Source organism: Petromyzon marinus, chromosome 26, assembly GCF_048934315.1.
Source record: "Petromyzon marinus isolate PM22_M1 ecotype Great Lakes invasive population chromosome 26, UKy_Petmar_22M1.pri1.0, whole genome shotgun sequence".
In the NCBI taxonomy this organism is placed as follows: domain Eukaryota; kingdom Metazoa; phylum Chordata; class Hyperoartia; order Petromyzontiformes; family Petromyzontidae; genus Petromyzon; species Petromyzon marinus.
Window position 1 is genome coordinate 313,738 of NC_133692.1, and position 25,068 is coordinate 338,805.

General features: G+C 43.9%; 1 protein-coding gene and 1 long non-coding RNA gene across 5 annotated transcripts in view; one reads left to right on the forward strand and one right to left on the reverse strand.

Moving 5' to 3' along the window:
* Positions 1-2,674: 2,674 nt before the first annotated feature.
* The window catches only part of TOM1L2 (target of myb1 like 2 membrane trafficking protein), a 32,587-nt gene continuing 10,193 nt past the window's right edge, over positions 2,675-25,068 (reverse strand). The window contains exons 4-14 of one of the 4 annotated variants that reach the window (XM_032960947.2): positions 24,698-24,847; positions 24,064-24,168; positions 23,137-23,268; positions 22,250-22,381; positions 20,678-20,811; positions 19,706-19,831; positions 16,414-16,477; positions 8,767-8,823; positions 7,656-7,715; positions 6,451-6,487; positions 2,675-2,808 (exon numbers count right to left, since the gene is read on the reverse strand). In XM_032960947.2, the coding sequence (XP_032816838.2) occupies positions 2,744-2,808; positions 6,451-6,487; positions 7,656-7,715; positions 8,767-8,823; positions 16,414-16,477; positions 19,706-19,831; positions 20,678-20,811; positions 22,250-22,381; positions 23,137-23,268; positions 24,064-24,168; positions 24,698-24,847 (1,062 nt within the window). In that variant the 3' untranslated portion in view covers positions 2,675-2,743. Of the gene's footprint in view, positions 2,809-3,547; positions 5,240-6,450; positions 6,488-7,655; positions 7,716-8,766; positions 8,824-16,413; positions 16,478-19,705; positions 19,832-20,677; positions 20,812-22,249; positions 22,382-23,136; positions 23,269-24,063; positions 24,169-24,697; positions 24,848-25,068 lie in introns of those variants that run through there. The other 3 variants (XM_032960946.2, XM_032960944.2, XM_032960948.2) reach the window with 3 other exon arrangements.
* On the forward strand, positions 2,751-24,944 carry LOC116946095 (uncharacterized). The gene is made up of 4 exons (XR_012945377.1): positions 2,751-2,825; positions 22,262-22,404; positions 23,888-24,135; positions 24,642-24,944. It is a non-coding gene; the product is annotated as an uncharacterized LOC116946095 (long non-coding RNA).

A 25,068-nucleotide genomic window follows, 5' to 3' on the forward strand; every position in this document is an offset into this window, starting at 1 on the left:
TGATTGCTCAGTTTGTTACCATCTTCTCGGTTGAAATTTTGTCTGTCTATATATATGGATGGCTTCATGAACTATTCTTTTTTGATAGCCAGTGGGTTTGCAAAGTACCTTCGTCTTAGAGAAATCAATTTCGTGTGAGCCCAACGTATTAAAACAATGATCAGCCACGGCCGAGATATTGGTCCTACCGTGTTTCAGATCTGCCTTATATTCACGAACACGGTCCGAGACATGTTGCTTAGTTTCCCCATTGTAACTACTGCCGCAGACACAACTTAGTTTGTAGACGCCGAGGTATTGCATGTCAAGGATCACATCCTTCACAGATGGGATCAGATCACGATTTGTATGTACTGTGTTAAATCGAACCTGTATCTTGTGTTTGTTCATGATTTTGGAAATCTTTTTGGTGACCCCTGCTATGTATGGCAAGGTGATGGTTTTGATTGGGTCCTCAGATGGGTTTTTTTCCAACGGTTGGGGTGATAGCTTCATGGATTGTGTAGTCTGAATATCCATTCATCTTGAGAGTTTGGTGTACATGTTCCAGTTTACTGGCTAGGTGATGATGGTCGGAAATACATCGAGCTCTATGGTGAAGAGTTTTGATGAGGGAATTCTTCTGGGATGGATGGTGGTGGGAGTCAGGTTTTAGGTAGGCATCCTTGTGGGTAGCTTTCCTGTAGACAGAGTATCCCATTGAGCCATCTGGTCTCTTTTCGATTAAAACATCCAAGAATGGTAACTTGCCATCATTCCACCTCCATGTGAAATTTGATGGCTGGGTGTATGGAATTGCTGTGGTTGAGGAATTGGTTCAGAGCTGGTCGGCCATGTGGCCAGATGACGAACGTGTCACCTACATACCTCTTCCACAAGGACGGACGTAGAGTGGATGCCTGGATGGCATCTATCTCAAATTTTTCCATGTAAACATTGGCTACAACTGGAGATAAGGGAGAACCCATTGGGGTACCTTCAACTTGTTTGTAGAAAGTTCCATTCCAGGTGAAGTAAGTGTTGGTTAGGCAGTGTCTTACCAGGGCCGGTACATCAGCATTCAATCCTTGTTGGACCAAATATTCAATGATTGCAATGGTGTCAGGCACAGAAACTTTTGTAAACAGAGACCACATCGAAACTAATGAGCAAATCACCTGAAGATAGTGAGATGTCCTTCATTAACGATACCAAGTGAGCTGAGTTAAGTACAGCTGAGGTGGTCTTACCAGTGAATGGTTGTAAGGTCTCAGACAAAAAATCGGGCCAGTTTGTAGGTGGGTGATTAAATGGTGGAGATGATAGGAGGAAGGGGCGTACCTTCTTTATGGATTTTTGGTAAGCCATACAATCTGGGTGGTCTAGCAGCAGAGGGTTTTAAGGAAAAACCGCTTGATTGGTTCGATTAAAGATGTCAAATCATTGATGATATTGTTGTTTTTCATAACGAGGCGGTTGGTCGGATCTCTTTTAATTTTGGTATAGCTACCGTCATTAAGTAGGTCCTGAATTGTGTTATTGTATGTGGTTTTAACCATGATGACTGTGGCATTGCCCTTGTTGGCTGAGAGGATGACGATGTCATCTCTCTTTTTTAATTGGAAAGCTCAAAGCGCTCATCCTTACTGATGTTGCGAATTGGTGTCTAAGAGTTTTTGAGGATTGCAGCAATTTCCGATTTTGCCACATCTGCAGTAATGTGTCCCAAACCTTTAAGGGTTACGTCGACCTGGGCAATGATATCATCAACTGGGATTGTTTAGGGGTGACTGTGAAATTCAACGCTTTGGCTAGAACCGATATTAGGCTTTCGGAAATTGGACTGTTGCTCTGATTGATAACAATCTTGTCAATGTCTAACTTTTTGATGTGTGGATCTCCCTTCTTCTTGGAAAGGAGGCTGAACTTGGAAATGTATCTACGTGACTTTACCGAAAGACCCAAATAATACTTTGCATGTTATTTATTTATTCTAGTGACTTGCTTCACTTGTGTCTGTTATGCACTCCTATCGTTTGTGTATTGTTGTAACTTGCTGACCAACCTGCCGTGAATGGCCACATGTGATAAAAGAGCTTCATAGCTCATCAGATTCCTCCTCCTGCTGCAATCTAAATACAGATGCTGATCCTGAAGCGGTTTTTGTTTTATTCATAACCAGCATTACTACCCGGCTTCGCCCGAGACTTGGATTCTTGTCTTGGATTAATACATGGTCTACGCGGAGGGTGGTGGGGGGGGGTGCGTGACGTCAGCAGGCACACTGCGTGATGCTGCCGCATACGGGTGACATCACAGATGGGACGTCACCGCTCACTTGCCGAGCAAAATATATCCATTATTGCACCCCCCCCCCCCCCAAATTCAAAAGTATATTTTTAGACTTTTAGCATTGTGTACAGTCTGGAAGCCACCCACGTGTTTGTTGCATGTTGGGAAGTATGCTAAACATTTCGAACAGACACACATATTCACAAATTTCCCTTTCATATATATTTATTGTAATTTAATTTGTATTGGGATTGAGAGACGGTTTGCAACTTGGGGCGCCCCTTCGGCCATGGATTGATTGCGGCTGTTACTTAAGACAATCCAGATTGACTTACGAGGACGAACGTGTTGATTTATTTATGAATGTCGTTGTTTACGAATGTCTTACGTCAATCTGGATTGTCCAAGCTGGCGTTAAGGGAACAACTCTCACGCCGCCAATCATCAATGTCGCGCCACCCACTGGCCCCGCTCAGGCACTTCCCATCCTCCAACCGGGGAATTCCACTCCGGCCACCGTTTCGCAGTCGTCGTCAGCTGTGGCGGTGGCAGCGGTGAGCAAGCACAGCACAAGCACAGATAATAAAATCATGACAGGAATCAACACATTCGTCAGTGTCACTGCCTTCAAAAAGACACGTATCTAACAGCGAGGCGTATTTTATCCCAAGGCTCTTTACGTGCCATGAAGGGCCATTGTCCGAATCGTCGCATGTTAATCCTTTTAAGACGTTATTTACAAATGTCAGTTTTTCCAACTTGCGAGCTTATGAATGCTTGATGATTCAACCCCACGGTGATTCGATTCCTATCACGATGGAAGGTCGCTATTTAATGATACGTTTTAAATAATTGCTTTATGGTGAAAGTAGTGCCACCTAGTGATTTGATTTTTAAATGGCAGTACTGGCTCAAAATCCGTGCATCCTGTCCAGTCTTTAACTTTTTTATTTCGCTGAAAGGCCACTGTTTCTTCCTTCAAATCGTCAAACACCATCATCATCCTTATTATTCTGCGTTATGACCTCAACAAGCTGTATTGTGCCAGAATCGTTATTGAGACTGTAGGAGGAATCCGATGAGTTACGAAACTTTTTTTCACATGTCCAGTAGTATCACATACGTGCAGCAGTAGTTATGCAGTAAATTAAACACTGCAGGATATGTGGACGTATCTTTTGGGGCCTAGATAATTTGAAGCATGTAGATATTGCAATACAATAATCATACCACTTTTGAATGTCTAATGAAGGTTACAAATTAAAATACAAGAGCATTTTCATGTATATATAATTTCAATTTATTTGTTTGAAAACCAACACAGAATACAGTTATAGACTTGTTTTTACGAGCTTATTGCATGAACGTCAAACATTCAAGGTAAATATTACACCACTATGATATTTGCAGCTATGAGCTATGTAATCAACAGAACCTTGTTATGACCCCGTGTAGTCTATAAAAGCAAACGGCACAGATCACAATACGTGCAAGTCAGCCCAAAATTGCACCCTATTACTAGCTACCACCTCTGGTGTCAGAAATTAAATTTCCCCAATGAGAAATTCCTCATGGGCGCTCTCTCTTCTTTCAAACCCCAGAAGACTCTCCCAGAATCTGGCAGTGATGGTTCAGTTCAGCACTTTGAACCAGTGGCATAACTCGCTGGAGTCCTTGGGGCTACACTCGTCAAACAAATGCTAGTAGAGGGCCCATCGCTTGTGAGCTTCTAAGCGCAAAACTAAATGATGCACGGCCCGATCCTTCATTATTGAGGTTAGATTGCGAACTTGCTAACCCTACCGATGTGAGTGGTAGGCAGGGTTGATTCTTAAAACGATTTTATACCGCATCCATATTTTCAAAGCTAACCATTGCACTTTCCAAAAATTTGTAAAATGTTTGAATGAAATATTTTGGTTGAAAATTAGTAGACAGTAAAAGGGATTAAAACATTGGTAAGAGAACACTTGACTGTAATTGTCGTGGCTCTTGCGTATATGCTGCAATAATTACTCAGTTGGGGTACTATAAAGGCTATCGGCCAGAATTTCTGCCAAAGTTAACATCTATAAAACCTGAGTGTGCTCATGGGTATGATGATATCAGGAGGCTCATTTGGCACAGCACAAATGCTGTCCAGCTGCAGATACTCTTGTTTATACATTGTATGTATATTGAAACAAGTGCTTTAATACTCACAAAATAGAACCCAATATAGACAAAGGAGAAACGATAAGCATGTAGTTTTAAAACTCGCAATGCACTAACTAGGCATGTGACGATACATTGCTTGATTGATGAAAATCATTTGTTATCCTCATGATAATATGCATCAAATTGTCCGTATAGAGTTGACAAAATATATGATTTTTTGTTATTTTATTTTTTATCTACGTGACTTTACCCAATAGAACCAAAGAGTATGGATCCTAGCAGTCACGAAAGCTTTAAATCTAGAATATATGGAAGTATTTGTTCGAGTTAAAACTAGGCAAAGGGCAAGCAAAACTGTACAAACAGGACATAAAAAAAGACTACAAATGGGATGGGAAGAACAAGAAAAACACAAAATATCCTGAATCATGACAATTCGACGAAATTGCTCATGCAGTGAATCATTGCATGCCGAGAACAAACACATTCTTGCATTTAAAAGAGTGGGTGGCGGCACCAGTGGCGTAGTGAGGTTAACATTGGGCCCTGGCATAATAAATAAAAGGGGCCCCCTGTCCTATTTCCCTCCTGTTCGAGGCTTGACAACTGGGCCCATCTGCTCCGGGGATGCAGGTGCACCGCCTGCACACTCGATAGCTACGCAACTGGGGAGCACCGGGCTGTCATGTCACTTTGTGTCATGGCTGGGGGGGCTGCTGAATCCTGGCATCTCCGATGGGCAGCGTGGAGGATCCTGAGGGCCTGTCGCTCTTCACAGCTCGCGCACGCCGCCCCAGGAACCGCTCAAACTCTGCAATGCAAACGCTTGCCTTGTCAGTGTTGCTTCCGAGGCACCGCATTTTGATTGTTTCATACTTTACTGTCGTCTCCAGTTCTGGGAACTGCCACGGTGTGATGGTTAGCACACCGGCAATCCAGAGATCGCCAATTCGAATTTTCCTGGTGCCGCAGTTGAAGCTGTTGACAAGTTTTGTAAAACTCCAACCACCTATGTCCACCCAACAGTATAAATGGTTAAACCAGTCCATCGGCTGGTCATGTGCAGTGGGGTAAAGTGTGGGTATTCCCACCTCTTCCAAGATATCTGGCCACCATGGAACATAAGGCCATTGATTATCCTCTATATTGGCTTTAAAGCTCTCTCTCGTGGAAGGCCTTCCACTGACACTTAAATGAGCAAGCACCGATACTTTTGAAAATTATATTTATATTTTATCCTGTTTAATTGATTTGTAAACTAAACTAAAACTACTAAACATTTTTTTTTATTTTACCCAGTAAGGCCCACTGAGCTCTATAGCTCTTTTTCAAAAGTGACCTGGCCACAAATGATAGCCCAATGAAGCGCCCTATCATGTGGAAATTTATGACAGCCAAATGCTCTAAATACTCTATAAATGGATCACAAGACAAAGAATGTGCACGATTAAAAGTCAAAATATTGTAAAGTTTTGCCCAATCCTGTCCAGCTAACTCAAAAACTGAATAAACTAACCAACTAACGAGCCTGGAAATTATCTTGGCGGCCCACCTGCTGAAATGCCACATGCACCACATTGCTGTTGATGCATAGCTAAGCCCATGAGAGGCAGGGGCACAGCCACTGTGTGATGTCCAGATGCCCCCAAATTTTTAGGTTAAGAGACACCTACAGAATTTTGGACAAAAATAATGGAATTTTTAAATCTGCGTTTTCTCCCTTTCACAAGGTGTCATAAGTTCTGATTGTCGAGATGACGCAAGCTTTAAACACATAGACAGTAGTGCACAAACAGTGGGGCTCAGAACGGAGTTGTGTTGATTTAATAATCATAATGCAGGACTCTAGAACGCCTCTTATAGTTGCGGGCAAACTTTGGATCCTATCTGTACATTAATCAATAATCACTGGGAACTATTCACTAAGACCACACCCAACATTCCAACGTTTGGTTGCATTAAATTTCAACGTTTGGTTGCATTACATTTGATAGGTAAAGCTTTTTGCGTCCATTCACTTACCCTCAGTCGTATCACCTTCATCTTCGACATCTCCTTTCTGAAATGTCAAGAGGCATTCACTTTGTATTTTGCATAAATACTACACTGTACATTTGAATATCAAATAAGATGTGTTATATATTTTTAAAGGAAACTTAACTTTTAGTGAGTTTTTATATATTCGGAGAAAATAATTGCCACTCAAAAATCTTTCAGTTGATTTCTAAGAAGGTGTTTTTGCTTGAATTAATTATATTTTCTTGGGTAAATAAGTATTGGAAAATCAATATTATTAAATGGTATACATGTATTTAATTGTACCTTTTGTAGAGATGCATTCTGAATGCAATACATGACAAACAGGATATACACTATATTTTGTATTAATGTAAGTGCTTTGTTTTTCCAATTTGCAATTGGAACTCCTGCACGTTTTTATTGTTTCATAAAATTAACTTTTCCCCCAAATTTATTCTGACTTTGTGATCAGCATCATTTCACCAGAAGAAGATGTCTCACAGAGCAGCACAAGGGGTGCCGCGGTGGCGAGATGTTAACTACCTCACCTGGTATACAGGAGGTCGTGCATTCGATCCCGACCCTGACACCTCTCTATTTGGAATTTGCGTATCTCTCTCCCTGTGGTCGCATGGATTTTCTCCGTTTCCTCATATTTTTCTCTCCACATTTAGGAACATGCATTTAGAGTATTTGGCTACGATAAATTTCCACATGATAAGCCACTTCATTGGACTATCATTTGTGGCCAGGTCACTTCTGTAAAAGAGTTATATAGCTCAGCGAGCCTTACCTGGTGAAATACAAAAATTGTTTAGTAGTTATAGTTTTGTTTAAGTCCTTCGTGTTCGAAAACAGCCCAATGATGCGGATATCAGAGAGCTACTGCTGAGATCCCTTCAAGTGACCTCTGTTCCACATGGTATTGGGTAGCACTATTCCCACCTGCTGTGCCACTGTTTGTCATGACAGTCAAACTTAATTTTTTTATTCTCAGAGATGGAATTTAGCTAAATTTATTGCAGAGCCAAATTTGTTGCGATGGCATGTTTGTGCATTTGTTGGTGGCCGGACTGAGACGATCAACTCACTACAGTTGAGGACCCGATTTAATCACACGCGTTCTATGTGGCTGCTGTGTGCATTCTATTGGTATGTAAAGTTTTATCAGCATCAGGTGTGTGGGAATGAGACTACACATTTCTCACCACATCGGAGTTCAGCCACTTCTCAATGTCGTCCATAAAAGAGGGTTGTGCCAAAGGGATCTGAAAATCAAAAGAATATTAAACTGCAACAGCCTGAAGCCGTTGTATTAAAATAGCAATTACTTGCTTACACCACTACTCTACTGGCAGAAAACTTCCACTAGAGGGAGACATATAAAGTACCTCCAGAAAGTATTTGGCCTACTCTTCCAAGCTGGCCAGACTTCTTGGAAGAGATAGGGGTACCGACGATAAATAACAACTGCCATTCACCACTAAGTGGCGGTGACGTCACCACGACGCTTGTGCCAGGCTATGTGCACATTGAGGCCACGTGAAGTGTCAAACGCCCGCTGGCAGGTCACGGGGCGGACCCAGGTGCCACGGGTCGACTGACTCAGATGACTGGCTGATGCACCACCTGTGCCCCCTACTGTGCCAGCTTGCTGTGCTTCAGCCACCCGGCGCTCTGCTCGTTGTTGGAAGCGTCGCTCCTCCGCCCTCCGTTGTTGTTGGAGGGTGACTGCCTCAAACTGCCCAGTAGCGTCCTTCACGAGCCTTCTCCACAGAGGCCGATCTTGACACCGCTGGTACCAGCCATCGGCAAGTCCACTCAGCTCCACGTCCTCCTGTACCACATCACTCCATCTCTTCTCTAGCTCATGCCACGCCCGTTTAGCCCTCTCGATCCGGCCGAACAAAAGCTGTTTAGGCATGCGGTGGCTGGGCATGCGGGCTACATGACCCAGCCAACGCAGCCTTGCCTGCCAGAGGAGCTCACCGATGGGACTTTGTCCAGATCTTTCAAGGATATATGAGCTCCTCACACAATCCAGCCTGCAGGTTAAACCACACTCACCCCACCATACGCGACTTTCCGATCGACTAACTGTGGTGCACCCATTTGTGCTGATGGCAGAGGTGGAGAGATTTAGGAAAGTTGCCCCGTTGTTTCAACTGCCACATTTGGAAATCGAATCGAACTAGCGACCTATGGATTGGAAGTCCAGTGTGCTCGCCATTACATAACGGCAGTAGACTAATTCTTAAACGTGTTAATTGAACAACAATCCGAATGGAAATGTGATTGTGCTGAAAGGTGATGGCTCACCATGTTCTGGCTGGCTAGCCAGATGTCTATGGGTTCCAAGTGCACAGGAGGAAGCCACTATTAATGCCACACGTGCAGCAGCATGCATTTGGTAGAGAGGGCCCAAAGATAGAGAAACAGAGACAGTAAAAAACAGAGACAGATGCAGGAGGGTAGATCAGTCATTGAGCACACAGCAGATCAAATTGGTAGAAATACATTTTAATGTTTGCTACCTTAACTCTGCGGCTAAATTGTACGTGATAATGAAAGAAATTTCTCAACAAATATTTTCCAGATTACTGGTCTAGGTGGCACATAGTTACCAGTAGCCACAGCGAGAGTATACTGGATGTGGTGTATCGGGTGCAGAAGCTGACCCATACAGACCCACCTGGAATGTTGCCATGTGTCCAAGTATAGAGTCGTGTGCAGTGATACTCCTATCAGTTGGTGATAAGGGCGAACCGATTTGTCGATTCTATTACCTGAATTATACATGGAAATTAATAACTCCTGTTTTCCATGCAGTTATCAGCAGCTAAATGAAAAATAGGATACATTTTCAGCTACATCCGATGAAAGATGCGGATAAAACGGAGCATTTGGCACTTCTGAGGAGGCCACTTGTTGGGGACTCATCTGGAATTGATAAAAGTTACCATACCGCCTCTACTTGATTACTGTGACATCGTGTATACATCAGCCCCAAGTACTGTACTGAAGAAGCTTGATTCGATCTATCACTCGGCCTTAAGATTTGCATTGAACTGCCCATATAGGACTCACCACTGTGATTTCTACATTGGGTCAAACTTAACATCTCTTAATGCTCGACGGCTTGTGCACCAAATCTTAGTTATTCACGATGTACTTACAAAAAAATCCGCAGACTACCTGCTGGATCTCCTCTCTGTTTCAAAGAACAAATTTGATCTCAGGTCTTCGCTCATTTACCAGCTTCACATTCCCTATTGCCGTACAAAAACTGGAGGAAGGGCCTTTGCTATTGATGCCCCCAGGGTCTGGAATGCTATTGCCAATAAACTGAAACTTTAATCGCTACCAACGAGATCTCTCAAAACTGCTCTAGAGGAGTTGTACACCCCTAGCTGCCACTGCTATTCATTGGCGTAAAATACAATAAAATGTTTTCGCTCCGGATGACGCTGCAAAGTATTATCTGTATTTTGATTTAGCGTGCTGATCTTAAAGGTGCATTGAAACATTTGATACTCCGACTGATGCTTCTGTTGTTATGGAGTAACTCATGCAGCCAGCTATGGCTCTAGGATTCGGTGTTACATGTTATTTATGTAGTTTATTGTAAAAAATTCGGTCACAGTCCCTATGATCACTGTTACGTTGCAATTATGGCTTTATTGTTTGGTGATTTCGAAAACGTTTTTTGGCTTGGACTTGTGTGTTTTATTGTAGTACGGAGTTAGACTGATGGCCTTAATCTAAGTTTTCTTGTGGTTGTTGTTGTTGTTTGACTTGCATCCCACTGGGATTTTTTGCACACAGCGTTGGTGTACGGTGCTTTTTTTTCAGGAATATTTTTGCTGTTTTTTTCATGGATTTTCTGTTTGCACAGTCACATAGTCACTTTAAGATGTTTTCTTGTTCGTGTTTTTGTTTTTTTGTTTGTTGTGGTTGCACCCGATTCAAGAGCCGAATAGCTCACAGGGCTATACCAAAATAAAGAAACTGAAACTGCTGATAAAGGCAGTTAACAGAAGGAATTTTCCACCACTTCGGGATGGGTTCTCATATTCTTAGAAATACATAGATCATAGGAAGAATCTGTTCATAGGTAACAGATACGTCCACAGATTTACGCGGGGTACAGATAATAGAAAATATGGTGTCAGATAAAAGGTCCACTATAAAAAATGTGATCATCATTAGATATTTAAATAACTTGTAAAACAAATCATGTATTATACCGTCATAAACATTACACAGGGTTACAATTGGGAGACGTAGAGAAGCAGTTGAATTTCTGAAGACATTCGATTGAAAATGATGTACCAAGATTTATTTGGCAAGGATAAAGGTGACTTTTAATGTGATTGTGCATGTTTGGTTACAACTGAAATTCATCTGGATCTTGAGTTCTCACCTGGCTAAAGAATCATCTTGAAAGGTCTTTGTACCAAAAACACGCTTAAACCATTGACACGGTCAGCCCTTTGAGTTTATAAAAAAAAACATTCTTAAACCTTATTTGGCTGTTCTCAAACCCACACATGCACACATCTATGTCACCACAGCTCCGATGCAGCAGGCATGTTGCTGAATTGCAGAGGTCTTGCGAAAGCGGGTTGTTTTTTAGCAAGCAGATGCAGGACATAGAGTACTGGACAGCAACAACAGATGTGTTTCAAATTAATTCGCATCGGAGCCGATCGGAGAGCACAAGACGGTGTCGTGCCAAAACATTTCCACTCACCAAGAATCCTTCAATGTCCACAATATCCCTCTCTCACTCCCTCTCCTGCTATTAATCACCCACCCTGCTGAGCCCATCCCCCACCCCGTCCAGTCCCAGATGCATCCTATCCATCAACTCAGAGCCGCTCCCCATGCTCTGTCTCACGTAGTCGCTGTTTTCAAGGTGTCGGATATCAGTGAGCGGACCAAATGTCTCGAGTCGTCGCTGGGTCAACACTGATAGAGATGGCACTTGCACAAACTCGTGTTGCATTTGTAGAATTGTTTTTCTAAGTAGATGATTCTTTGCCTATATAGAGTACAGTACTAGAAAATACTATAATCTCACGGAAGGAACAGTGGTGCAGTGGTTAGCACACTGCGCCGTGAGCCCTAGCGACCTGAGTGTGAATCTCGGCCACGCTAATATTGGTGCCGAGTGATATCTGAACTGGTCCCAGTGCCCATTGCGCCCGTCCACTGGCCCACACTGACCAGCGTGGTGACGTGTGTTCAACAACCCCCATCACCGACATGGCATGGGGATGCCTTCATCCAGCAGTGCAGTGACAAAGGCCCGTGAATTATTTTCGATCGATATTAAATCGTTATATTTAGTAAAGGTGCCATCAAATAATTATATTTATATTAAATCGTAAGCTCGTTATAAGTGCATAGTATTTCGATTTAAAGCTTTCGTGACTGCAAGGATTCATCTTCTTTGGTTCTTTCGGTAAAGTCACGTAGAATGAGAATAAAATAATAAATTGATAAAATAAAATAACACAATAAAATTCTCACGACGTTTCGGTCACAACACAAGCAGCCTTCATCAGGTGAAGGGACTAGACTGTCTGGAGGACAGCGCTGGAGCGAACACAGCCAAGCTCAGACCGCGACCTTTAAGCTGTGTGAGAAGAAACAGAGCGCCTTGACAAAGGAATTAACATAGAATTTAGCATTGAAATAGCTGAGTGATTAGCTTGTGACTGGTCACAGAAATGGCTATGTTAAAGTCAAAGCATACACATCCACAGAGGCACCCCTTGACAAAGGAATTAGCATAGAATTTAGCATTGAAATAGCTGAGTGATTAGCTTGTGACTGGTCACAGAAATGGCTATGTTAAAGTCAAAGCATACACATCCACAGAATAAATGTACTCAATATATTCTTCAATAAGCTGAGCTATTAACAGTAACTGGGTATACACTACACTATATAATGAATACTATATAGTAAACCAATAAAAAAATATAAATTACCTCAATGTTATCAATAACTCTATATATTCTCCAATCAGCTAAGCTACCAACAATAAGTCGTTATATATCACAATGCTATATGGCGAAAAAATAGGTGGATTCTTACCCTCAACTTTTTGCACCACGGATAGCTACGAGCCCCGTTTAGACGGACGAGTTCATCCATGGACGGAACGGAGGAGGGGGAGAGAGACAGCTGCGAGGCGCTATTATACTCCATGTTGTAAACCATACCATTAACCGTGGTGTGAGAGGTATTAAGAGTCAATGCCAGCGAAAGAGCTGCGGTCTGAAGGTCATCGTAAAATACAATTAATTAAGAACGGAAATGGTTTAAAACATCTTTCCAATAGTTACTAAGCCAGAATCCATCTTCTCGGTTGAAATTGTCTCTGTGCTTGTATATGTGAATGGCCTCATGAACGAATCTCTCATGGTAGCCGGTTGGTTTGCAAAGAACCTCCGTCTTGGAGAAGTCAATGTCATGTGAGCCCACTGAATTATAACAGTGATCTGCCACGGCAGAGGAGTTCGTTCTACCGTGTTTCAAGTCTGCTTTATGTTCGCGGATGCAGTCCGAGATATGTCGTTTGGTTTCTCCAATGTAGCTACTACCACAGAGGCACTTTAGTTTGTAAACGCCCGGGTACTGTATGTCTGGAACAGCATCTTTTACAGATGGAACCAGATCACGGATTTTATGTACTGTGTTGAATCGAACCTGGATCTTGTGTTTATTCAGGATTTTGGAGATCTTTTTAGTGACCCCTGCAATGTAGGGTAAGGTGATGGTTTTGAGTGGCTCCACAAGAGGATCCTTCTTCATGACTGGAGTGATGGCTGTGCCGATTGTGCAGTCGGAGTAACCATTAGTCCTGAGAGCCTGGTGTACGTGCTTGTGTTCCTGGTCGGAAATTGATAATATTGAGGTAATTTATATATTTTTTATTGGTTTACTATATAGTATTCATTATATAGTGTAGTGTATACCCAGTTACTGTTAATAGCTCAGCTTATTGAAGAATATATTGAGTACATTTATGCTGTGGATGTGTATGCTTTGACTTTAACATAGCCATTTCTGTGACCAGTCACAAGCTAATCACTCAGCTATTTCAATGCTAAATTCTATGCTAATTCCTTTGTCAAGGCGCTCTGTTTCTTCTCACACAGCTTAAAGGTCGCAGTCTGAGCTTGGCTGTGTTCGCTCCAGTGCTGTCCTCCAGACAGTCTCGTCCCTTTACCTGATGAAGGCCGCTTGTGTTGTGGCCGAAACGTCGTGAGAATTTTATTGTGTTATTTTATTTTATCAATGTATTATTTTATTCTCATTCTACGTGACTTTACCGAAAGAAGCAAAGAAAAAGTGCATAGGATTTCACTCTCTTCAATGCGAGTATGTTGCTGCCAATGACCTCAATGGTAAATACAGAATCGATTACTGAATGGACTGTGACCCTGAATTGGATATTCATCAAGTCACTCGTTTGTGCAAGTGCTTGCCGCACCAATAACGTCCATCTATCTGCATGCACACCGCTTTATGTGACATTTGAGTATTGAGAGAGTATATTCATATTCTTAGTTTTTTCGGTAAAGTCACGTTGAAGAGAAACAACAAAATAATAAAATATATATAAAACAATAAAAAAATTCTCACGTTTCGACCATAACTCAAACGGTCGTCTTCAGGTGTGTTGGTTCGCATAAATTTATTTTTAAACGGCGCATTTATTTATTTATAAAAAAACGTTAGCGCCACGCGCAACGATTTGGCAGTTTACCCAGGACTAGTCCATCTATATTCTGAAAAGAGGAGGGGGGAGACGAAATTTTTTATAATGTATGCTGTCTGAAAGCCACTGTAAGCGTGAACAATCAATTAAGACCTGAAATGGTTTATCAAATCTTTCCAATGATTGCTAAGATAGAATCCATCTTCTCGGTTGAAATTGTCTCTGTGCTTGTATATGTGGATAGCCTCATGAACGAATCTCTCATGGAAGCCAGATGGCTTACAAAGAACCTCTGTCTTGGAAAAGTCAATGGCATGTGAGCCTACTGAATTAGAACAATGATCTGCCACGGCCGAGGTGTTGGTCCTACCGTGTTTAAGGTTTGCTTTGTGTTCACGAATGCGGTCCGAGATATGGCGTTTGGTTTCTCCAATGTAACTACTACCACAGAGGCAACTTAGTTTGTAGACACCAGGGTATTGTATGTCCGGAATCACATCTTTTACAGACGGAACCAGATCACGGATTTTATGTAATGTGTTGAAACGGACCTGGATCTTGTGTTTATTCAAGATTTTGGAGATCTTTTTTGTGATCCCAGCAATGTAGGGTAAAGTGATGGTTTTGAAAGGCTCCTCAAGAGGGTTCTTCTTCATGGTTTGAGTGATAGCTTTGCGGATTGTATAGTCGGAGTAACCATTAGCCCTAAGAGCTTGGTGTACGTGCTTGAGTTCACTGCTTATGTGTTCTTGGTCGGATATGCATTGGGCTCTATGATACAGAGTCTTGATGAGAGAATTCTTCTGTGATGGATGGTGGTGGGAATCCGGTTTCAGATAAGCATCCGTATGGGTAGCTTTCCTGTAGACAGAGTGGCTCATTGAACCATCAGGTCTCTTTTTAATTAGGACATCCAAAAAAGGTATCTTGCCATCTATTTCGACTTCCATGGTAAATCTGATGGCTGGGTGTATGGAATTGATGTGGTCGAAGAATTGGTCTAGAGCAGGCCGGCCATGTGGCCAGATGACAAAAGTGTCATCCACGTACCTCTTCCATAAGGTTGGGCGCAGAGTGGCAGTCTGGATGGCGTCAGTCTCAAATTTCTCCATGAAAATGTTAGCTATAACTGGAGAAAGGGGGGAGCCCATTGGGGTGCCCTCAGTTTGTTTGTAGAAAGTTCCATTCCAAGTGAAGTATGTATTGGTTAAACAGCGTCTCACCAGGGGGGGTACCTCAGTGTTTAGTCCTTGATGAACCAAGTCTTCAATGATTGCAATGGTGTCAGGTACAGGAACCTTGGTGAATAAGGAAACTACATCAAAACTGACAAGCAGGTCGTCTGGGGACAGGGAAATACCCTTGATTGTCCATACCAGGTGAGTAGAATTTTGTACCGCAGAGGTGGTCTTTCCAGTGAAAGGACGCAGGATTTCAGACAAAAAACGAGCTAGTTTGTAGGTGGGGGAGCCGATAGTAGAGACTATGGGACGAAGGGGTGTATCTACTTTATGTATTTTTGGTAAGCCGTATAATCTTGGTGGCCTGGCAGCAGAAGGTTTCAACGAACACTGTTTAGATTGATCAATTAATGCGGTTGAATCAGAAATTATTTTGTTGGTTTGTGTGACGAGGCTGTTGGTGGGATCTCTTTTTATTTTTGTATAACTACCATCGTCGAGTAATTAAATAAATGCGCCGTTTAAAAATAAATGTATGCGAACCAACACACCTGAAGACGACCGTTTGAGTTATGGTCGAAACGTCGTGAGAATTTTTTATTGTTTTATATATATTTTATTATTTTGTTGTTTCTCTTCAACGTGACTTTACCGAAAAAACTAAGAATATGAATTACTGCAGTCACGAAAGCTTTAAATCAAAATTCATTGAGAGAGTGTTAACCTGGCGAAGTTAAAATTAATGGCATCTTCTGCATTGTACAGCCATGCAAATTACACCACACATGCAATTCATCTTTATTTAAGTAAAGGGGTTCATATCAACTGGGTCAGTGACAATATTAACACACCCAGCACACCACATCTTTAATATATCTTAGCTATGGCTGTGGCTGAGAGTCATGCGCCTACTCCATTCTACATGCGACCCGGAATATATTTGGTGAGAATTTAAGCCTGGTGTAAGTAGGCCAATAAATAGCATTGCAATAAATTAAGCAGCAATAAATGTAGTGTGTAAATTTACTGGGCAGCATCACCCAATCTTACCGCTTCAGTCACAGCCTCCAGACGCTCTGCATACACTCTCATGCGTAGGTCTTCTGTGACGCGACTGCATTGCATGGACAAAAAAAAAGCCAATTTCCACTCAAGCCACTTGGGAAGTTGCAGTCAACTGAAAAAAAAACATTAAATGGTACCAATAAAAAAATAAATCTCAAAGTCCTGCTACGTTTCACAAAAGTTACATCTGGAAAATCCAAACAGCGGAAATGCTGGCATTTTCTTCTCTGCAAAATCAACATGGGTTGGAAAATCATAAAAAGTAATTTGCAAGCTGCTTCAAAACATGTTTGCCTTTGTGCCCCTTGTCGATGGGTATTGCTGGCTCTCCGTAAGCAACTTCTTGCGCGTCCATCCTCCATTCAAACTGTCGAGTCGGCGCGGCTCTATTTTTAGATGCCAGAGGAACTCTCCCTGACGGTCGCCCTGGCATTTGCCGAGACCAGGGAGGCCTCCGAAGGCGCCGTCAGGTTTCCCCCTAGGGTTGCGTTAGGCGAACCCCGGTCGCCGCCGATGTCCGAGGCAGCGTCGTCCTCCTCCAGGGAGACTGCCGAGGCCACCAGAAGCTCCACGGTGTAGTAAACGCCAATGAGCACCAAGCAGAGCAACACGAACGGGATGAGCACCTTCACGCTCTTCGGGGCCATTGCGGTGATGCAAAGTGCCACAAGAACATCAGCTCAACTTTCCTTTGTGCTTGAATTAAAAAACTGCTTCGAGTCTAACCAGCAGTCGGCTAGTTTGGACGTCCTCCACAGTGGCGCGCACCACGCAAGTCTTTTGGTTTCGCTCACGACGTATCAGAAGGCTCGCCGTGACGGCTGATCGCTAATGCAGCTGTGGGTGGGGATGGGGTGGTGGAGGAGGCGTGTGCATGGGGGGGGGGGTAGGGATATCGCACGGGCGGTGGGTGGCAGTAACACGGGGGGGTGAGGGGCAGCACCTCTCACGCCAGTGACATGCCCGTGTCACGCTTTCTGCCTGCCACATGCTGCCTGATTGCTACAAAAGTTGATTTGCCAGTGGGCATGACCTGGGTCAAAGAGTTGGAGAAGAAGTGATGAACTCAGCAATGAACCTAGCGATGAACCCTGATGGCACAGCCATACACGGTTGACCGCAAAGTGCGAACATTATTGCAACTGAAGAAAGATGTCAACATTCAAACCAGGCGATGCAGTTTACCCCACTGGTGAATCAGTGTTATATATTTTGGGTTTTCTACGTACAGTATTTGAGGACTATTACCCAGCTTTTTTTTCAGTGTAATAATTCTCACATTTTTTTAAAAACGGTTCTTCCCTTTTTTTTATAAATATCTCTCTTCTCAAATAACTCCAGTTTCCTCCCACGCGTAAAAACACTAAAAATATTAGTGTTTGGAACACATACAAAAGCAAGGCTTTCCTGATTGTCTTCCCACCAAGAAAGAAGCTTTCGAATGTGTAAAGTTAATTTATATTATTGGACTTATGTAAAGTTCACAAAAACCCAACGCTATACTTTTTACTCCTTGGCTCTTTCGGTAAGTACTTCAGTGTCAATGGAGATGTCTGGAGCTTGGCTTGTGTGCTTGGTTCAATGAGCCTTTTGACAGACTCTCTCTCTCCCTGATGCAATAATCATTGCAATGGCTACATGATATTATAATATATAAATAAGTTCCCATGTAGGACAAACTGTTCAAGTTTTAAATATACAATGCGAATTTATAGTTTGGGTCATGGCAAGGGCGATTCTTATGAAATGCAAGTCACTTTCCACGTAAATACTTTTTATGTTTAACTATTTGATTATTTGCTACAAATATATTTCGCCAAATGCATATTTTTTCGGAGAATTTATAATCACGTGGCTGCTGGGGTTTTTTAGTTTGTACGCAAATTAATGCAGTCACGTGTGTTGACTGCTAAGATGAATTCTGATGTCTAGTAAACATTAACAGTACACTGTGCTTTCCACATTGGCAAGCTTCATTTATTGACAAATGTCCCATAGACACATTGCAATGCATAATAACTGGCATGTGTCCTCGTTTAATAACACATAATTTCACGAGAGTATTGGCATTGTAGACCGCAGATAAACTTGCCATTGAAAAAATGAAAGGCTTTAACCTTTACGCCAATAATACAGGAGGTATTAAGCTCTTCAAACACCACATAGACACCTATTGAATGGTATAAAGTCTGCATTAACCACATATCACACTTGTGGTAAAATATACAAAAAAAACGTACTTTGATAATAGTGTATGCATTGTATTTTAAACTGATTGGCCTACATCAGACACAGCCTCATGGCATTGTCTCACCACCAGTGTTAGACCAGAGAATAATGCCAAAAGGTGAACAGCACAAAAGCTATGCAAATATCAAAGCATCATTACCTCGGGTTGAACAGTTCTCACAAGCATGTGTGGTTAATGTAGACTTGACGCCTTGTAAAAGGTGACTATTTGGTGTTTGAATACCTTAATGGCTCCTGTGTTACTTCCGGAAAGGTTAAAGGCTATTCCTTTTTCATAATCTTGATACCGGAAAAAGGGTCATGTGGATATAAACTACCATTCTTGTCTTTTAAATGTGCACTACTGTTACTTGACTTGCTTGTACTGATAATACATTGCCTGTCGTTAGCACCCAATGCCCTTCGTGAGCCCCAATACACATTTTCAGGAGAGTCCTGAAATGGGATGTTTGGCAAATTCAATTAATTAATGTTTGGCATATGAGGATATCAGAATACCTGGAGAAACCCCGCCCACATAAGATAAAGACAATACTAAAAGCTCCACACAGTTGCAGTCCAAGCCTACAACACCTGATATAACCAAGCCATCTCTCATCCAATTACAAAGCTGGCTCAATACTGTTCAGTTTCTCAGAGCAGACAAACTTTGGGTACCCAGGGAGATTTGGTCATCGGCCATCTAAGGCTGAACTTACAGCTCTCTGATGAGTTTTTAGATTGTGCCATGCGTTGTTTGGAACGATGTTCGTCGTTTTGCTCTACGTGTTGGGAGCTTTTTCAGGAACTGAAGAAATATCGGACATAATGCCATACAACACAAAAACGCACCCGAGAGCTGAACAGCACAACTCTGAAAACCTATGTGGTCATAAGTAAAACTATGATTGGACAGGTCTTGTCTTGTAAATACTTTTTTTGTCCATGCTCATTGCTCACAAAACCAGAAGCCACCAAGAGCAAGTTGGTCATAGTCTGAATGACAATACCTGGCTCTGGCACAGCAATGCAAGTGTTTTTTACGTACCTGTGTGCCACATCATCTGCCCAAATGTTGCCATCGTCTGTGGCCAGCGATAGCTCCGATTCATCAAGACTTGCCGGTGCTGTGCCAGACGAGTGCTCCTCGGTGCCCACGTGTACCTGACAGTAGCTGCGTGGAGCAGAATACATCACAGGAACCCTCAAACACAAATTCCAGCAGTCCGTATGCAATGTCCAGATATCACCCCCTATGATTTTTGTAACCGTTTAAAATATTTGTTATTTTACCAGGTAAGACCCTCTGAGTGATAGTGCTCTTTTTCAGAAGTGAACTGGTCATAAATGCTAGCTCAACGAAGTGGCTTATTACATGTAAATGTATAGCAGTCAAATACTCTAAACACACGTTGATTCTAAATGTGGAGGGAAAAACCGGACGACCTAGAGAAAAATTCAAGCGACCACGGGGAGAACATGTAAACTCCAAATATCCAGGTGTCAGAGTTGGAATTGAACCTACTCCCACTTACATACCAGGCGAGGCAACTAACATCTCACCACCCCAAAATTAATAGATAAAATGAGTAACAATCTGTGGCAAGACTTCTGGAGAGACTGGTCCTTTCCATACAGTGGTATAGCCATAGAGTGTTGCAACTGCATCGGAGTCATGGGCTGGAAGGGTCCAGGTGCCGGGTTACATAGAGGGGGGATATTGGACAGAGGGCCCCATTTAAATCATGGCACCAAGACCCATACAGTACGAAACTGTGTGCCATCTCTCACAGTCTCACTATGCAATAAATAACGCAGCAACTTCACGCAAACCGATTCCATTGCTCCATCTCCTCAGTGGCCATCTTCCCAATTGTGTTCCTTTACCAGTAGCTATTCCACCATTAAGTCTCGACCACCGGCCATCAACCAATTGGTGCATGATTTGTATGAATCCTAAATAGCCCATTCTCATGTGAGCAGAGGGGATGTGTAGGGCCAGTGGAGGGGACGTGCAAACCTCTCGTGCTGCAGCAACGCGCGGTTGAGTTCGTCGTTCAGTGCCAGCAGCTGCTCCATCTCCTGCTGCTCCATGCCCTCTGACACCAGCTCGTGCACCCGGCGTCGGAATGTCCCGCACCTGGCGGCCAGGGCCTGCGAGGGGGGCATGCGGTGGTGGAGATGGCGATTGAGGCCAGGGTGGTGCGGTGTGGTGCATGCAGTGTTGACCGCAAGAGGTGGCCAGGTGACTGCGTGGGCGAGTGACCAGTATGGCCGAGAGCCAGTTTCAATCTGAGGCAACCGTGATTAAATATTGTTCTCAAGTGTAGCGAAAGTTTCGGCCCATTCACCAATGGCTCCATCAAACACTTGGCTTGCATGCTAAATCAGCCTATTCCAGTGTTGAGATTTAACAAATTTAGTTTTCTTGGTGTGTGACAAACACTCTTCACATGCCACATACAGGGAGTGGCCCTCGTGTGCAGACAGTGAGACTGAAGAAGGAGTTCTGTGTTGGCATTGTCTGGGACCATTCTCTTACATAACATGGTTCACTGGTCACTGTGAGAGTTCCAAACGGAAATGTCCTTGTCTCGGAACATGACAGCATAATTGCAATATAATTGGGGGGATTTAAAATAGTAGCCAAACGTGGCAGAGAGAGGCACCACAACGTTTTAAGACGTTTCTGAGTTCCAATTGTCGTATCAATTTTACTTAATGCTGCGAGACACTTGGTGTATAATAAATGTATACCGTTTATGCAGGGCAACATACACCCAACTCTCATGTACCCAGCAGGGTCGTGGTATGATTGGGAGTTCGTAACTCACAATCTGAAGGTCCAGACGTATACTCAGCTCATCATCTCTGTACCATTCGTGGATAGTCAACAGTGATCGTTCTGTTTAACACGTAGGCTTTCGCGACCAATATCATCCATAATACAGATGTTTTGTCTTAGATCACGTAAATATAAAGTGTCGTTAAACCCGCCATCACTCGACACAGCCAATTAGTATGGTTTGTCACGTAAACAGAACATGCCAATTCGTTAGCACACCGGTGTGTTAGAGAGCAAAGCCACAACATTTACAATCCGAGTACTTTTCTCTCCATGTAGATCGTTCTACATAGAGACTTTGTTCCCTTCCCTATGAATGTGTAGTTTAAGACTTACTCAGGACCGTAAACAAAGACGACTTGGCCATTGAAGCTTACAGGTAATTACGTAAGAAAACCGACCACATACACACAAAAACAAAGATCCCCCTATATTCTTAACAGACTTTGGGGCAAGTGCTGTTCACGAACGCTCGTGAAGGCCGGCACTGCACACGAGGGGGTGGGTGGCCGGCACCATGCCTGGCTGCCTTTGTCTCATGAGTGGCGATGTTTACACACCGTACCAGGTACTAAGTGAAGCTGAATCAACCTCAGGGAAGCCCAGGACCAGTTCAGAGAATCGTCACTTGTTGACCGTGAGCGGAAATTGAACTCTGGCCGCTGGGTTCATAGCGCAGAGTGCTAACCGCTGCACCACCGCTCCCCACACATGCACGTGGACGCACACACGCGTACTGCCACCCACATCAACCTGCAGGTGCTCCCAGCCAGAAGGGGCTAGCGTGACTCCGGACTGCGTGCTGCGAAGAGCCGTCGTGAGGTCGCGTGCCGCCCGCTGAGCCGCCACGATCAGCGGGCGGCCCCGCATCACCCCAATCTGTGGCCACAGCAACCGTTCAGGTGAAGCAATACGCACAACGACCACTCCGTCGCCGCATAATCCCGCCACCCTTACCCAAAAGCCGCCAGGTTTATAGGCACGTATCGAGTCGAGTGAATTTTACTTTTGCTTACACACGTGGTGCCTTTCTGGCATGAATCTGCAACACAAAGTTCCATCATTACATTAACACTCGCCAACATAATAAAAACGTGCCACTTCACTGGACATGTGCAAAGGTGCAACCCTGCAATTTCTCGCTCGTGCCACTGCTGCTGGAAGGACCTCCACTTTGAGTTCTAGATGCAATCTACTCTTCAACACTGAGGAGTATCCACACTTTACCCCACCTGTTCATTGTACTATACCCATTTATACTACTGGCTGTCAGAGGCTGGGTGGCGGGTAAGAAACTAGCTCATTGTGTCTACTGCCACAACGGGAGATTGAACCGTTCACCTCTGGATTGCATGCCCAGTGGTGTACTAACCATTACACTGTGGCAGCTTCCTCTGCACATGACGTAGCTAAGCAGGGATGACCTAATCGAAATGGTGTGCGTCTGTGGCTCACGTGTCTCGTGGGTAGCACGTGAGTGCACGTGTATATGCCAGTCATCTCAGTCCCGTGACCTGCCGGGGAGCCTTTGACACTTCACATGACCTTAAAGTCCACCTAACCCCCGGCACAAGCGCCATGGTGATGTCACGGTGACTTTGTGGCAAACGGCGGTTGTTGTGCATGGGTCTCACTGCGCGGGTCTCGTCCACTGGTGGCTGAAGGCCGTCGCTGGGCACGGCCGTGCTGCCCCACGACACTGGGAGGTCGGTCCTGGGGCCGCACGGCTGGCTCAGCGTCTCTTCCCAGCTTGGAGTTTCTGTCTCCTGTGCATGGCAGACCGTGTCGCGTATCTCACCGTTGCATATCAGAATCAGGATCTTTATTTACACTGGAGGAATCCAATGAGCTATAAAACTCTTTTTCACAGATGTCCAGTAGGGACAGGTGAGAAAGTTACAACAAGAAAAAATGCAAAAACACGATAGTGCAAAGTATAGAAAAGCTAAACAAATCAGGAGCCCAGACCTCGAGACTTTCCTCTTCTCCTCTGGCTGGGATTGCCTCTTCCGAGTGAGGAATCTATTTTCTCTCCTTGACCGAACTGAACTGTCATCTCCGTTCCTTCACCCTGTGGCTCGTTAAGCCCTCCCAAAATCAATATTGCAATAATATAACCCCTCCTCACTCCCAGTTCTTCTCGATAATTCTCCTCCTTCTTTGTACGTGTGCACACACGGGACTTTTAGGTGCATCGTGGTCAATTTTGGCCAGAGCTGCTAAATTCTTACAAACACTGCGCAAGGGTATGGGCGTTGTTAATTGGTCAGGGGGCAGATATTGTTGAGCTATCATTTGTGGCCAGGTCGCTTCTGAAAAAGAGCTATATAGATTAGTGGGCTTTACCTGGTAAAAATAATTGTTTCGTTTTTTACTCTCTCCCAGCTCTACTCTCTCCCAGCTCTACTCTCTCCCTACTCTACTCTCTCCCTTCTCTACTCCCAGCTCTACTCTCTCCAAGCTCTACTCTCTCCCTGCTTTACTCTCTCCCTTCTCTACTCCCAGCTCTACTCTCTCCAAGCTCTACTCTCTGGCATTGAGAGCGACCTAGGAGCAGACACCTGGGCGATGGGAGGAGGGAACTCCACGCCTTTCCTCTTCAGCGCCTCGTACACCTGGGCCACCCCTGTCAGGTCAGCTGAGCTGCGGAAGGCGTCTGCCCATGCCTGACCGACACACACAGACATACAGAATCAGAATCTGAATTTAGACTGGAGGAGGAATCCGATGAGCTATGAGGCTCTTTTTCACAGATGTCCAGGAGGGGCGGGTGGTAAGCAAGCTATAACAACAAACCATACAGAATACACGATAGGAGTGCAAAGTAGAGAAAATGTAAGCAAGTTACTTAAAATAAATAATTAGAAATAAAGAAAGTATATGAGTACCATATTGCATAAGTACATAAATTCCTGCAAAATTTTCAACACTAAATGCAAGCTAGGGCAAGGCAGTAAAACAACAAAAACAGTCCCACACCACACCAAGGCAACAACACACAGTCCCTCAATTAAATTGCACATTAAAATTGAACTATTGACACGGGTGGGGGGCGGGTAAGGATCAAAGTTACAAATCTTATTTGCAAACAGGGCTGCTGCTGCTGCTGTTGTATCGGAGCACTAATCTTCTGCTTCAGGACTGCCTCGGCACCGATCTTCGGCGTCTCCTCAGTGCCCTCCTGGCCGTGCCCACCTGCAGGAGACGTAGCACGCGGGCTCGCAGCGCTGGTGTTGGGCAGCTCCTGGGCAGGATGAGCCGCACTAAAGAGCCCTCCACGAAATCGCGGCTCGCCGCCAGAACGTGGAATCGGTGCCCGCAGTTCTTCATGCAGCTCTCCAGCACCTGGCAGAGCACGCGGGTGCCGGGTTCCAAATACAAGGGCGGTCTGTGATTGGATGTAAATCTGGTCTACAATTTTAATAAATAAAATCTGCAGGGACATTCGTGCCATGAATTCGGTCTATCTCCATGAGTCTACAAGCACAGTTCTCACTTCCCACACGTGATCGCAGGCCACTCGTAGAGCCGTCCCTAGGGTATGGAGAATTGGGGCGACCGTCCCG